The sequence below is a fragment of the Ceratotherium simum genome, chromosome 5, assembly GCF_057802395.1.
Source record: "Ceratotherium simum simum isolate JZ-2026a chromosome 5, ASM5780239v1, whole genome shotgun sequence".
NCBI lineage: Eukaryota > Metazoa > Chordata > Mammalia > Perissodactyla > Rhinocerotidae > Ceratotherium > Ceratotherium simum.
This window is the reverse complement of record NC_141904.1, coordinates 89,618,260-89,632,357: the sequence shown is the minus strand read 5'-3', so window position 1 is coordinate 89,632,357 and position 14,098 is coordinate 89,618,260. Positions and strand designations below refer to the sequence as shown.

Here is a 14,098-nt window from a genome sequence, read left to right as displayed (position 1 = left end):
CGGGTGCCCCTCTGCGGTGGCTCGGGGAGAAGACGCGATGTGGCCCTGTTCCGTGGGGCTCCCGCCCTTCCGTGAGTGCTGGGCTGGTTCTCTCAGGCACTGAGACTCTAGGCTTAGTCCCCTTCTCTGCTGGTGGGCAGATCTGGGTCTGAGCACGTGCAGATTGTTTCTTGTGTTTTCCTGAACACTCCAGGAGAAGTTTGCCCTGATGGCTCAGAAGGCTTACGTAATGGAAAGTATGGCCTACCTCACTGCAGGGATGCTGGACCAACCAGGGTTTCCCGACTGCTCCATCGAGGCTGCCATGGTGAAGGTAACCCCAGCACAGCCAGAGACAGACAGAAAAGCTCTTGAGCTGCCGCCTTGCAGACCCAGTGTTGCTTGCCATCTTCCTCTTCTCATTAGTTTATAGGTCAGCTTATCATTGACCCAGTATTTATGACGTACCCGCCATGTGCAGGCTCGCCTCTAGGACGCAGCTGGGGGACCAGAATAGCCCAGGAGAAGCAGCAAAGAACAGTGCCCAGTTGAGTGCCAGTTTACAGGACAGGTCAGCATCTCCCAGTGGGTTTGTGCTAAGTTGTCACCAGCTGATTACCAGTCTGTAGCAGAAAGGGAAAATACTGGTCATGTGTTATACTTCATATTAATGTAAGATAGCAGCCTGGCTTTCTTGGGAAGGACTGTCTTTTATTCTGAGCGTATTGCCTTCCTACTTTTTTGTATCAAAACCTCCCTTTATGATATATTTGGTTGAGGTGCCCATGGTTATTTTCAAACTGGGCTCTGAATTAAACTCCTGAGAGAAATGGTGAGCAGTATGCCAGCTTCAAGTGACAGTCTAGTGTCGGGAGGAGAATGTGCCTAACCAGGTTGGAACCACGTGTAAGGCTTTACTGAGTTGCTGTGTTGAGCCTCTGTGCTGGTGTTTCTGCCTTCCCTGTAGCCCCTCGTCACCCGTCAACAATGACAGACGGTCACCGGCCCCCGTCAGCAGCTCCTCTTCTGGAGCTCAGCCCAGGGCCGAGTCTGACAGTCTCGCTGCTCTCGGGGTGTTCATGTGGGGACAGACACATAGCCTGTCCACATAGGGCCAGGTGTCCAGCCACGTAGTTCCAGTGCCGAGGAGCCAGTCGCAGGCGACCAGGGCTGGGCGGGAGTGGGCCAGGCTTCCCAGAAAAGGTGACACCTGAGGTGGCTTCTAAAAGGACGGGCTTCCCCAGGTGGGGAGGGTGCGGAGGAGGCCCGTCCACCCCAAGGAAACCTCCCAGGTATGAAAAGTCACGGTGGCGGGGGAGCCACAGCTGGTCAATATGGTCGAGGAAGGAAAAGGCCTTGCCTGAGGCCACCCAGTGAGACCGTGATAGTCAGGGCTCCTACGGGGGGTGGTCTCATCCCAAGGCCCGGTTCTCCACACCGGGCCTCCCACTCCATCCCCGGCCACCTGCCCCCATGGCTGAGGTCCTCCTGTAGGAAGGGGCTCGGCACCCTTCACCCTGTGCTCACCTTGCCCCTGGGTCCGTGGCAGGTGTTCAGCTCAGAGGGCGCCTGGCAGTGCGTGAGCGAGGCGCTGCAGATCTTCGGGGGCTCGGGCTACATGAGGGACTACCCGTTTGAGCGCATTCTGCGTGACACCCGCATCCTGCTCATCTTTGAGGTGAGTGCCCGCTCTCGAGCCTCCTGGTCCTCGGGGCTGCCGCCACGGCACACAGGCTGGCTTGTGTGTTCTCTCATTTGACCCTCCTCACAACCCTGCGTAGACCCCGTTCTGCAGAGGAGGCGGCTGAGGCTGAGAGGCCAAGCAGCTCACTCGGGGTCCCACTCCCGAGGGCCTTTTCTGCTGAGCCCACCCCCTCCTGGTGACCCTGCAGGTCTCTGCCAGTTGCTTCTGGCTGGCTGTGGTGGGACGAGCAGAGACCTTCCTGGAGGAGGCCTGGCTTCTGCCTCGGATGCTCACTCTCTGGGTCTGGGTTTCCTTCTCAGGCTATTGGGGCAGCTCAGCAGGGTCATCTCTGAGGGCTTGCCCAGCCCAGCCCCTGTGAGTTCACAAGCCTAGAGTCCATTCAGTGAGCGTGTGCCAGGTGGGGATCTGAGGGCAAGGAAGAAAGAGGGGGTTGGAGCCACAGACGCCTTTGGGGCTCTCGTCTGGCTGGACGGCCTGACTGACCGAGGAGGACACTGGAATACTGGTGCAGTGAGGGACCGAGGTGCACCTCCTCCCAGAGGGGCTCCGAGTCTCATGAAGTAAGTGCCCTTGGCCCTTGAGGGCGGAGAGGACTTTGACCAGGCCCAGAGGAGGGCAGTTTGGGCTGAGGGCAGGGAAACAGTACGTGCCAGGCCCAGGTAGGACCCTACCTGCCAGCACTAGGCAAAAGCGGGGAGAACAAGCAAGTCTGTGTGGGAGCAGCAGCCAGTCCTGCTCAGCAGGGCTGGGGGAGGGGTGGACGGGAAGGGGAGACAAGTGGCCAGGTTGTGGAGGACGCTGGCTGGTAAGCAGAGGAATCTGGATCTCACTATGAGGGCGGTGGAAGCCATAAGAGGGTTGTGAGCAGGGACTGACTTGGTGGCATTTGCGTTTTAGGAAACTCCCCAAGGCTCATGTGGGGGTGGCTTGCAGAGGTGAGACCAGAGGCCAGGGCGCCCAGAGGGGAAGGGAAGGGGTGGACTTAGAGGCTGTGGAGAGAGGATGGCCAGGATCTTGGGACGGATGTAGGGTGCGCAGGAGGCAGACCCTTAGGTAAGTGCGAGGCTTGGCACCTGAGCAAGTGGTGTGGTTTCCGAGGGGCACCCTCAGACTGTCCACAGTTGGGGCTCTACTCCTGGGCTCCCCCACCAAGGGGAAGGCCTCACTGACTGCTTTTGTTCCCTGTGTGGCCCACATGTCCCAGCCCTGTGTCTTGCCCCTCAGTGGACAGAAGGTGTAGCCAGCCTGAGGGTACAAGGGGCACTTTCCCAAGGGCACTGGGACAGTCACGGCTCTGCTGCCCCAGGACAGCTTCTTCCAGGGCCCCTTCCCCTCGGCCTGGGTGGGGTGGTCAGCAGGGGTTCGGGAAGCTCTGAGGGGTGCGGGGCCCTTGGCATGAAGCAGATGGTTCCATCGAGACTGCTCAGGACGGGGCAAGGGTTAGCCTGGAGGCCTCCACCCTCCCTCTGCCTCTCCTGCAGGAGTCTCGCCGTCAGTGGCGCAGCCTGGCTGGAGGGCTCAGTGCCCAGCGCTGGCTGTGCGGCCTGAGGCCAGCCCCCACCCCTCTGACCCACAGCACCATCGTGCACGATGGGCACAGGCTCCACAGCCTGCCTCCTCGAGATCAGATGAAATCCTGGGTGGTGAGGGGCGGTGGCCAGGGATGGCAGCAGGGAAGAGGTGGCCCTCTGGGTATTGACACCCGGCACTGGGGAGCAGAGCTGCCAGCTGCCCCTCCTCAGCGGTCTGTGGCTTCCCTGGGGAATTTGGCCTGGACAAGAGCCAGCAGCGTGGCCTAGCACTTGCTGTGTCCTGGGCATCAGCATCTCTCTCTAGCTGGGGAGAGCCGTTTCTGCCATTACAAAGAAGCAGAGTCCGAGGGTTGAGGAAGGAATGACCCACATGTGATTGGTCAGGGAGAGATGGTAGGCCCCAGAGGGAGGCCACGGCCATCTGCCAGCCTCCCACTCGTCCCTGTGGAGGTGGTAGCCTACGAGTTGCCCTGACCCCCTAGTCGCAGCCCCACTCCTGGCTGTTTTCAAAGCAGTGGCTTCCACAGTGCGGGTGAGCAGGCAGTGGCGTGGCCTACCCAGTCACACACACGGCGCTGCTGGGGCTGCCCCGAGGGGGGCGGCCTTTGACCTCTATACTGCTGGCCACAGGGAACCAACGAGATCCTGCGGATGTACATCGCCCTGACAGGCCTGCAGCACGCTGGCCGCGTCCTGACTGCGAGGGTCAAGTAGGTGCCATTCCCACTGTCTGCTCCTCGGGTCCCACCTGCCCGGAAGAGGCCGTGCTGGGGCGGCAAGAGGAGGGGCCGCCTTGTCCCAGGACGGGGCGGGCCGGCCCTGCTCCAAACGAGGCTGGAGGGAGGGAAGGAGGCGGGAGACTTGGCGGTGAGTGTGGGGCCCTGAAAGGCAGGGTCCAGAGCTCGGCTTCACCTGTGGGTGAGGACAGGGCCAGCTGCCTAGGGCAGCCTTCCTGCCTTCTCCCTGGGCAGCCCCCGCCTCCCACACTGCAGGAAGCTCTGCTTTTAGAACCCGGGAGTGAGAGGTGCCCCTCACACAGGTGCCAGGCTCAGAGGCCAACGTAAGACCAGTTTCTTCTCTCCTGCTCCCCTCGACCCCCATCCTGGGGTTAGAGCAGTTAGAAATCACTGCTGGAGCCCAAGTATGGGTTGCTCAGAGCATTCTGCAGACCCCTTAACAGGAGAGGATGACCTGGAAGCTGTCTGTGACTTGGCTCCTTGTGGAGGAAGCACTTGTGTGTGGCTCCACCTCAGAGGAGACTGGCTGCTTTCTGACGGGCTGGGAGGGCTCTGCCTGCAGCCAGGCATCCAGCAGGCCCAGGCCAGGGGGAGGGGCACGTAGGTCCTGAGTTGGCCGTTTGTGGCTCTGTGTAGTTGGGGAGAGGGAGCAGGTGCCCTGGAGCTTTGGGGGTACCGAGGGGGACCGTGTTGCGGGGCACTGGGAGCTGGCAGCAGGGCCTCAGGTCATGGGGCTGTGGCCTGTCTGCAGTGAGCTTAAACGGGGCAATGTGACCACCATCATGGAGACCATTGGCCGGAGGCTTCGAGACTCCCTGGGCCGAACTGTGGACCTGGGGCTGACGGGAAAGCTTGGAGCTGTGCACCCCAGTGTTGCGGTGAGTGGGCTCAGCAGGTGTGCCCCACCTGGGTGCCCTTCTGTTGGATAATCCTTTCCCGGAATGGATGTGACGAGGGTCAGTCCAAGTGACACCTGATCCCCACTCTCTGCGCTGTCATGATGGGGAACAGCCCGGCCTGTTAGCAGGGCCTGGGCCCCGGGGCCCCTGCCATGCCCGGTCTGGGTGGGACGGGACGGGCACTGTGGGGAGGTACTGAGCCGAGTCCTCCCTTCTGGTCTCCTAGGACAGTGCCAGCAAGCTCGAGGAGAACGTGTATTACTTTGGCCGAACCGTGGAGACGTTGCTGCTCCGCTTTGGCAAGGTGCTCGGGCCCCTGCCAGACCTGGGGCCGCGGCAGGCCCTCCAAGATGTTTTGCTAAGTGTCCAGCTTCGGGACCAGGCCTAGAAAGAACTCTTGGCCACCGTGGAGGGGGGCCTGGGGAGGCGAGGCTGGCTGTGGCTGGCTGTCCTGGGGGCCACTCAGCTAGCTGGGTGGGCACTTTCTAGGTGAAGGGGGGGCTCCCTGGAGTTGGGAGGGGCAGCCCCACCTGGGCCTGAATCTTGGGACCTGATGTCTGAGGATCTTGCTGCTGAAGGGGATATGAAGCACCAGCCTCTGGTCTCAGCCAGGGGTCTGGGACCTGGTCCTGCCTTAACCGCTGCCCAAATCTAGACAGAGCAAAGGGAAAAGAGAAGGCAGCCGTGAGCCAGCCTCCCCCAACGCGAAGGGCAGGGCAGCATTAGCCCCCTCCCCTGAGGCATAAAGCGAGGCGCAGAGATGGGTGAGGATGTACCTAGGGGAGGAACTGTGTGTGTGCGGGGTCCAAGGCAGCAAATCTTCACCCTGGGCCTCTGTTTCCAGACCATCGTGGAGGAGCAGATGGTCTTGAAGCGGGTGGCTAACATCCTCATCAACCTGTATGGCATGACGGCCGTGCTGTCGCGTGCCAGCCGCTCAATCCGAGTGGGGCTCCGGAACCACGACCACGAGGTGAGCCCATCCCACCCGGCCCCACAGGCAGCCTCCCTGCCAGCTTTGTCCTGTTGCACTTTAACGAGGCTGCTGGGGTGGGGGTGGGGGTCATTGGGCGGCACGGCACAGTCTGGGGGGCGAATCAAGGGCCTTGGCGCCTAGCGGCGGTCCCAGAGGGAGTGGAGCGCGAGGTCGGCGCAGCAGCTGACCCGGATGGTGGCGAGTTTGCTGGGTTGTGGTCCATGGTGAGGTCATGGGAGGGTCTGTGCTGCTCAGGACAGGGGCCACGTGCTTTTGTCTTCCAACCTGAGAGAAGAAGGTGGGTGAGTGATGGGTCCCAAACCCAGTGCCCTCACCCTGTCTGCCTTCCTCACCCTGCTGAAGGGGTGGATGCAGACATTGAGTGCCTACTGTGTACCGGGTCTTTACATGCACTGTCCCCCAGTAGCCTGTGGCCACGGGGATTATGATGTCCCTCTCACAGAGGAGGCAACTGAGGCTACGTTGGGACAGAGCTAGTTTGGCTCAGGGCTGGAATTAGAGCCTCAGACTGTGTGACTTCTGAGCCAGGCCTCTTGACCCTGGCCAAGCTCACAGTCTGGCTGCCAGACTGAGTTCTTTGAACTCAGAGGTCAGACACTGAGGGAGAGTGTGCCCTATGGTGCAGAGGTCCCAGGGTTCTCAGTGGTCGTCCTCTCTGACTTTGCTTCTGGCAGGTTCTGTTGGCCAACATGTTCTGCACGGAAGCTTATTATCAGAATCTCTTCGCCCTGTCTCAGCTGGACAAGTGTAAGTGGGGTGGTTTGGGGGAGGGAGGAGAGGGCCCTATTCCAGGCGACTGTTGACCGCCGTTTCTGGACCGTCAGGCTCCCAGGGCCTGCTGGCTGCTCACAAACTTCTGCCTAGAGAGAAGGCTGGTAAGGCCTGCACTTCCCTGCAGCAGGGCCTGCTGGGCAGGAGCACAGCGGCAGATGAGGGCCGTCAGAGCCCCGGGCGGGCCCTGCTGGCGTCTGCCCAGTGAGGTTCGCAAAGGAAGGAGGCACTTGCCCTGCCGCCTCGCTGCCTGCGCTGCAGCTGAAGTGCACCTCCCCTTCTCGCAGGGCCTCAGGCTCCGGCCTGGGCCGCGCAGGGGCTCTGCTCCTACTGCTCAGCTTGTCTGGAGTTGCTCCTCCTCCTCCACGGCCACCTGGCCACGGCTGAGAACATCCAGCTCAGATTCTCCTGACCCTCACAGCCCCGGCGGCCCCAAGGCTCTGTACCGTGTCTGCTGCTGAGCCCAGCCCTTCGCCAGGAGATGGCAGGGAGACTGCCAGCGCTACCGCACTCGCTGAGCAGAGGGCTTCATGATCCCTTGTAGCTCCGGCCCTGGCTGCTGCCATGACTGCCACATGCTGGGGCGGGTGAAGAAGCGGTTTCTCCTCTAGCAGACTTAAATCGCAGAGGAGTCTTTCCTTGAGCAAGTGCCTTCTCCCCACCCCTTCTCCCACGAGATCTGGCGCTTTTAGGGACGAGCCCTTTGTTATTTGGAACGAAGCCTCCGTCCCTTCCTCTCCCTGCAGCCCAGGATCACTTCTGGGGGCTTGAGGAGGGGGTCATCTCCCGCTCCTTCACAACGGGTGGGCAGACCTTACTGGAAAGAAGTGCTCCAGCCACAGCCGTATTTCTATTACCACACTGCAGACGCATCACTTCCTCTCTCTTTTTCCCCCCCAGATGCTCCAGAAAACCTAGATGAACAGATTAGGAAAGTGTCCCAACAGGTCCTAGAGAAGCGAGCCTATGTCTGTGCCCACCCTCTGGACAGGACATCCTGAAGCAGAAGGACGCTGTTCCCTCCTGCCCCCAGGCCAACTCACTGTTTTTCCAGAAGGTGGAGAACTTGGGGTTATTACAAGTTGAATTGTCTCTTCCCAGTCTTCGCCGGAAGGGCTTTCTTCTGACCTGAGGGAGCCTCTTCTAGGCTGTGACCCGCAGGCACTGCTGCCTGACAGGACCCCAGGTTCTCCACAGAGACGGAGAGCACGTGGAATTGCTGAGACCTGGGATTGGAGGCTCTTCTGCCAGTTGAGACGTCACCGTAGAAACTGGGGCTTGTGCTGCTGCCTCCGTGGCCTGAGGCTGGTGGGGACCTGTTTCTGGCATGGATAGCCATTTCTCCTAGACCATGTATTCTCCGAGAAACAGCCTGAGTGCTGCGTCCATGTCACTCTTTCAAACTAAGAGCAAAATGCACTTAAAACACATGCCAGGAACGATTTAACAAAAAAGAACATAAAACGGCAGTTTGTGTATACCCTTCTAGCCTCTGCTGTATTGTCACGTTTTCCTCGGCCAGCCTTTAATGGACAGCAGCGTGAGCCTGAGGTCCAGCCTTTGGTGGTGACTTCCAGTGCCCTTTGTCTTCACTCCGTGAGAAGAGGGCCGAGAGAGACAGCCGAGGGGCAGGTGCCCAGTCCAGGGCTACGGTGCTGTGGGGGGTCGTGAGCCCTGTCCTGGATCCCTCTCAGGTGATGGGTGGAAAACCGCATGGCCTGGTCTATGGCAGCACATGCTCACTCCTGCCTGGGCTTTGCTCTTTGCTTTCTTTACAAGGATCGGCCTCCACTCTTAAAGTGAGGACATGAAGGTGTCTTTGGGTGGCACTAACAGGCCTTTGCACTTCTCTTGTCTGTTGTTAGTTGCTAGATACTCTGGGTCCCAGCGTGTTCATGCTGGCAGGCTTCAAGCTATGGTCTGGTTCCTGGGTGGTCTGGGGCTCCAAAAAGCCCCTTGTAGATGTTGCCTTAAAGTGGGAGGGGGAGGCCAGCCTCTCTTCTTTCCCTCCAAGTATAAGTCACAACCTGGTGTGATGACAGAAATAGAGAGGAGGTTGGGGACGCTGACAACTGAGCTGGCTTAGAGGGTTGGCCTGAGCATTCTTCCAGGGTTCTGGTAACTTATCTTCAAAAAGCAAAAGTTTACAGATATAGTGACTTTGGAAATAACTTTCCAATGAAACCCAAAGTTCTCAAAGTATTTTGTTGGCAAGGAGGTATTAAGGGTCATTAGGAAGTGGCCGTTCAGACCCTGCCCCCTCTGGACAGCCCTCAGGAAAGGGGGCTTCAGCTGTAGGCCTTGTGGCATGTAAGTCCCCTGTCAGCAGCAGGTTCTCTCTTCATCTAGCTGAGTTTACAAGGCCGAGGCCACCAGTTCAAGTCTCCCCTTCTCACCTGCCATTTCTGAGTTTTTCTTACACAGCACGTGGGGAGGAGGCCCCAGCATGGGTTTGTGATACCTGTTCAGCAGTATAGACAGGCTGCTTGAGATGCCCAGGGAACTCGTGCTGGGAAGGCCTGTGGTGGAGCCCACCAGGAGCACTGTGGCCAGTCAGGCAGGCCTGGGCTGGACTCCAGCAGTGACTCTGAGCCTAGGGCCTGTCCTGAAGGGAAGCAGCAAGGTCCAGGCGAGGGGAGAGAAATTTCAGCAGCTTGTCAGCACTTCTTCTGTTGCATGGAGCTGTTATCAGCTGCCCTCGGGAGGCGGGGGAGAAAGTCAGTCCATCTTGTTTATCTGATCCTGCTTTCTGGGAAGGTTTCTCTGGCAAACCTTGTTGCCAGATAAACTTCTCTCTCTATCCCTGAACAAAGGTTCTGGCTCTGTTAACCAACAGATTTGGGTTCTCTATTGACCTATAAATGATTTTGTGGTCCCTCTTCATAAACAGAGGGATGAAGAAGACTCCGAGGGATTGGTGGCAAGACTCAGGCTTCCAGACTCCCTCCCCCACAGAGGGACAACTGTCAGTGTCTTGGAGCTGGAAGGGAGTTGGAAGGTCCCAGTAAAGCCCAGAGCCTCTGCCCCCATCTGTTGGCTGACCGTCGAGAGGCCAGTCTGGGTTGAAGCTCAGCAAGCCCTTAGACTTGTCTTCCGACTTCCCCATTTTATACCTAAGAAACCAGGCCCCGAGCAGTGAAGGGACCTGGCCAAAGTCACACAGCAAGTTCGTATTACAGCTGGAACTAGAATCGCGTCTCCTAAGTTCCAGCCCAGCCTGCAATCTGTTATACCAGGCCCATTCTGAATCTTGACTTCCTGTCATGGCAAGTTTGGACATCTAGAACAAAACAGCTACTGCTGAAGATACCAAGTGGCCAACTTCCTGCCTGCTGACAGCCTCAGGAGGTGCAGCTTTGTAAAGGTCTCATCTGTTACCTGTTACAGGCTTCGGTGACAGAGATGGGAGCAGCTTGGGGAGAGGCGGTGGCTTCCTACAGAGATCGAAGTCCTGGTGGCGCCGGTCCCAGCTCCACCTCTCGATCCAGCCCAGGCTTCAGTGCGTTGGCAGCTGGTGCGTCTTCCCTCCGCTCCTAAATCAGGGGAACAGTAAGTTGAGAGAGAGGTCCCTGTGGACACCCCACCTCAGCCCCTGCTCCTCCCTATGGACATCATTCAGCTCTGTGATGGTGCTAGTGGGTGGCAGCTTGTGGTGACGGTCACTTTTAATGCTGCTATGAAGACCTGTCTGTTGGACTCTGTTAGCCATGAACCAGGCCCGCTGGGATTTCTTCTCTGCTTCCTTTGAGTCCTGAGGTTCCACCACGGCTGAGAGAGAATTGTGTATGTGATTCTTCTCCTCGGTTCCTGGAAATGAGGGGCAAACGTGGATGGCAGGGCTGGTAGCAGACTTGGATCGGGTGCCTGACCCTCAGGTTTCCAGGCAGGTGTCAGAAACAGCTGGGGGCATAATGATCATCTGAATTATCGGATGCACTGTTTACGTTGTCAAGAACTAACTGAACCGTGCAGCAGCCCTGTGAGGGTCACATTATTGTTCCCTTTGACAGAAGAAACCCTTTTCTCAAGTTACTGTGCGCCAGAAGCCTAAGCCAAGGCTTGTCTACCTTTTCCAAGGGTGACAGCTGACGTTCATAAGCAGCAACAGAATGCCCCCTAGAGGTGAGGAACCTGTGGTTTTCAGCCATGTACATCTGAGCACACGCTGAGGATCTCTCGGGTCCCCCTTGCATGTGCAGGATTCACACTTAGTGTGGGAACAGAACACCCCTCTCTCCCAGCACCTGATCCCCTGTCTACTTCCCCTAGCTGCTTGGCTTTCGTCCACAACAGGAGATCGCCTGCTGACAGCCAGGCAGTATGTTCAGAGAGGAAAGAGGTCACTGGTTTAGCCAACTGCTATCATCCTATGTGGAGTATAAGCATTTGACTGCTTCCCTCTCTCGGGGCCTCTCACTCACCTTGGCCATCTCTCGATACAGCGCCTCCTTGGAACTCGGTCTGAATACTGTAGTTATAGACACCATTTTTGGCAGGGGCTGAAATCCCAATCACTTTCACCATAGACTGGGGAGGCTTATTGCTGACCTGGTAGGCTGCCATGATTTTATGTGTGTATGTGTGAGGAAGACTGGCCCTGAGCTAACATCTGTGCCAATCTTTCTCTACTTTGTTTATGGGACGCCACCACAGCGTGGCGTGATGAGCGGTGCTTAGGTCTGCACCCGGGATCTGAACTTGTGAACCCCGGGCCGCCGAATCGGAGTGTGTGAAATTAAGCACTATGCCACTGGGCCAGCCCCCTGCCATGATATTTTTCTGAAGAAAGACAGACCAGTCATCACCTACACGAGGCCCCCTTACCACCAACTGCCAGCCTGTGTTCAGTGCCGTGATCTCTGGCACATGGCTGCAGTGCAGGTACCAATTTTCGAATTCTGGAGCTGCCATTTCATCACAGAACCCTGCCGAAGGACCATCTAGTCCAACCCCTTACTGTCCACAGCAGGATTCAGAGGACCGGAAACTTGAGAGCTGCCTACGGTCACTGTAGCTGGAACAGCACCTGGCTACAGGGGGAAGTGAAGTGTGAGAGGCTTGAGGCTGTCACGGTAGACGGGAGGTTATGGCCTAAAGCAGCAAGAACTGCCTGCCTTTACCGTGGTCGCCTTTCGGTGCTGAGTGCAGGGGGAGTGTTACCTTCTCTCCACAGCCCCCAGGTGATCTGTCAGTTTCCTTTCTGAATGAAAATAGCGATGAGGAAGAAATAGGGGATAAAACAGAATGTTGCAGAGAAAGGTGGCTGGGACCCAAAAACAAGGCAGAGGAAGAGCTGCCACTCTACATTGTTCAGTGTTGGGCACTGTGGCTTACCCGTCATGTGCACATGAACTTCAGCAAAAGAACCACCCTTCGGGGGCGGCCTGGTGGCACAAGCGGTTAAGTGCGTGCTCTCCGCTGCGGCAGCCCAGGGTTCACCGGTTCGGACCCTGGGTGCGCATTGATGCACCGCTTGTCAGGCCATGCTGTGGCGGCGTCCCATATAAAGTAGAGGAAGATGGGCATGGATGTTAGCCCAGGGCCAGTCTTCCTCAGCAAAAAAAAAAAAAAAAAAGGAAGATTGGCAGATGTTAGCTCAGGGCCGATCTTCCTCACAAAAATAAAAAAAAAGGACCATCCTTTGCTTTAAAAAATAAAGAAAAAAGCTCATCTCAAAATGGTGACCTTGACATACATATTAACCATGTCTTCAGGCCAAGCCCAGTGTCTTGTCTTTGGAATGTTTGAGGAATTTCCACAAGAGAGTGCAAAGTAATCAAGGGAAGGACTAAATAAATGTGTGGTTCATACACACGAGAGAAGAGACCGTCTAGGCAACAAGACCCCTGTGGCTTGGAGCACCGGAGACTGAAGGCAAAGGCAGGCCAGCGGTCATTGGATGAGGGACAAAGCTCAGGCCTCGAGCACCTTCCAGAGGACTATGGTAGAGAGGCTATCGAAGCTAGGATCTTGTCATGGCCCACACGTAGCTTCACCCAGAATATTTAATATTTTGTCCAGTGTTTCTAGTTGTCCTCAGTGGGAGGGTTGATCTGAATTGATCAAAGTAGAAGTCCCCTGCTCCTTCCAAACCCTAGAGCTGGTGGAGTGCAACCTAGGGAGACAGATTCCTCCTCCTCTGCTACTTCTGCCTAGAGTTTAGAGGTGAAGTTCTGACCAAAAGAGCTCCTTGGTGAAGCGAAAACAAATAGTGGTCAACAGTTGTTCTGGAGGCCTGGGATTCTCTGCCCTGGGGCTGAGGTCTGCAGGTGAACTTGGACTCACAGCCAGAGTGACTAGCTGCTTGAGAAGTATATCCGATATAAGACAGACCACAAGCTGGACAGCTGAAGCCATTCTTCACTGGAAAGAGTGAGATAAGGGTGTAAGATGAATGTAACAATCATTCTGAAAAGATATAAGTGACAATATTGGCAATGTGAAGCAGAAGTAAGACCAAAGAGAAAGCAATATGAGGTATAAAAACATAGTTGAAATAAAGAACACAAGTGAATGAGATACACTGCAGAAGTGAGACAGCTGTAGAATGAATTGGTGATCTGAAAAATCAGCTTGAGATATGCTCCCAGAAGGCAGCCCTGGGTAAAAAGATAAACTTAGAAAACCTGAGTTTAGAGGATGGAAATAGAAGTAGCAATATCCAAAAAACAGAAGTCCCCAAAGGAGGGAGAAAGTGAGAATAGGAAAATTTGAAGAAATGAGTGTCAGAACAGATAAGGAAAATTCCAAGCCTGGACACACTATTAGTGAGATCTAAGACAACAAAGACAAAAATAAATTCTGAAAACTTCCAGAGAAAATGAGCAGGCTACCTGTAAAGGAAAAAGTCTCAGATTCTCATCAGACTTCACAATAGCAGGTGCTGTAAGCAAGAAGATAACTTGAACCTAGAATTTTATATCCGGGTAAAATGTCCATGTAATTGGGAGGGCATACTCTCAGGTTTACAAGGCCTTAGGAGGTTTCACACACAGACCTCCCTTTGAAAATACACTTGGAAGAAAATTCAAAATGGAGGCGGACAATCCAGGATTAGTTAAACAAAGTTAGCAAGTGATGGTGTCCAAGATCCTCGTAAAGTTTTCCTGTCTGAAAAGGACCAGGAAAAGTAAAGTATCATCATAACCTAGAACTGAAATTCTAGAGACATATATAAAAGGGCTGGTGGGGTGTGGGTAGGAGAAGAGATAAAAGGCTTATAAGTGTTATTTGTCTTAGAAAGGAAATTTATATAAATTAAAAGTTTCAGAATTCAATAGGAATATGTAAAAATGAATATGGTCTTTAGGATGACCATCTTAGAAACAAAGAATGTTTAACTTTTTAATCAGCAGAAGAAAACCTGATCTATCCAAAGGAAGCAGGAAAGGGTAAGATGAGGTGGCCAAAAAAAGCCTCATCTAATAGTTATCAGTAAATGGGTTCAGCTCGCCAATTAAAGAAACTCACATTGGATT

At 55.7% G+C, this 14,098-nt stretch overlaps 1 protein-coding gene and 1 long non-coding RNA gene across 3 annotated transcripts in view; one reads left to right on the top strand and one right to left on the bottom strand.

The window, feature by feature from the left end:
* The window catches only part of ACAD9 (acyl-CoA dehydrogenase family member 9), a 40,592-nt gene extending 32,484 nt beyond the window's left edge, over window positions 1-8,108 (top strand). For both annotated transcript variants that reach the window (XM_087431592.1, XM_087431593.1), the window contains exons 11-18: window positions 194-313; window positions 1,529-1,657; window positions 3,847-3,926; window positions 4,705-4,831; window positions 5,079-5,156; window positions 5,697-5,825; window positions 6,524-6,596; window positions 7,521-8,108. In XM_087431592.1, coding sequence (XP_087287718.1) covers window positions 194-313; window positions 1,529-1,657; window positions 3,847-3,926; window positions 4,705-4,831; window positions 5,079-5,156; window positions 5,697-5,825; window positions 6,524-6,596; window positions 7,521-7,621 — 837 coding nt within the window. In that variant the 3' untranslated portion in view covers window positions 7,622-8,108. The remainder of the gene's footprint in view (window positions 1-193; window positions 314-1,528; window positions 1,658-3,846; window positions 3,927-4,704; window positions 4,832-5,078; window positions 5,157-5,696; window positions 5,826-6,523; window positions 6,597-7,520) is intronic.
* Window positions 5,790-14,098, bottom strand: part of LOC147917152 (uncharacterized) — a 70,003-nt gene continuing 61,694 nt past the window's right edge. Inside the window, exons 2-3 of the long non-coding RNA XR_015552326.1 lie at window positions 9,999-10,153; window positions 5,790-6,113 (exon numbers count right to left, since the gene is read on the bottom strand). This is a non-coding gene — a long non-coding RNA (uncharacterized LOC147917152). The remainder of the gene's footprint in view (window positions 6,114-9,998; window positions 10,154-14,098) is intronic.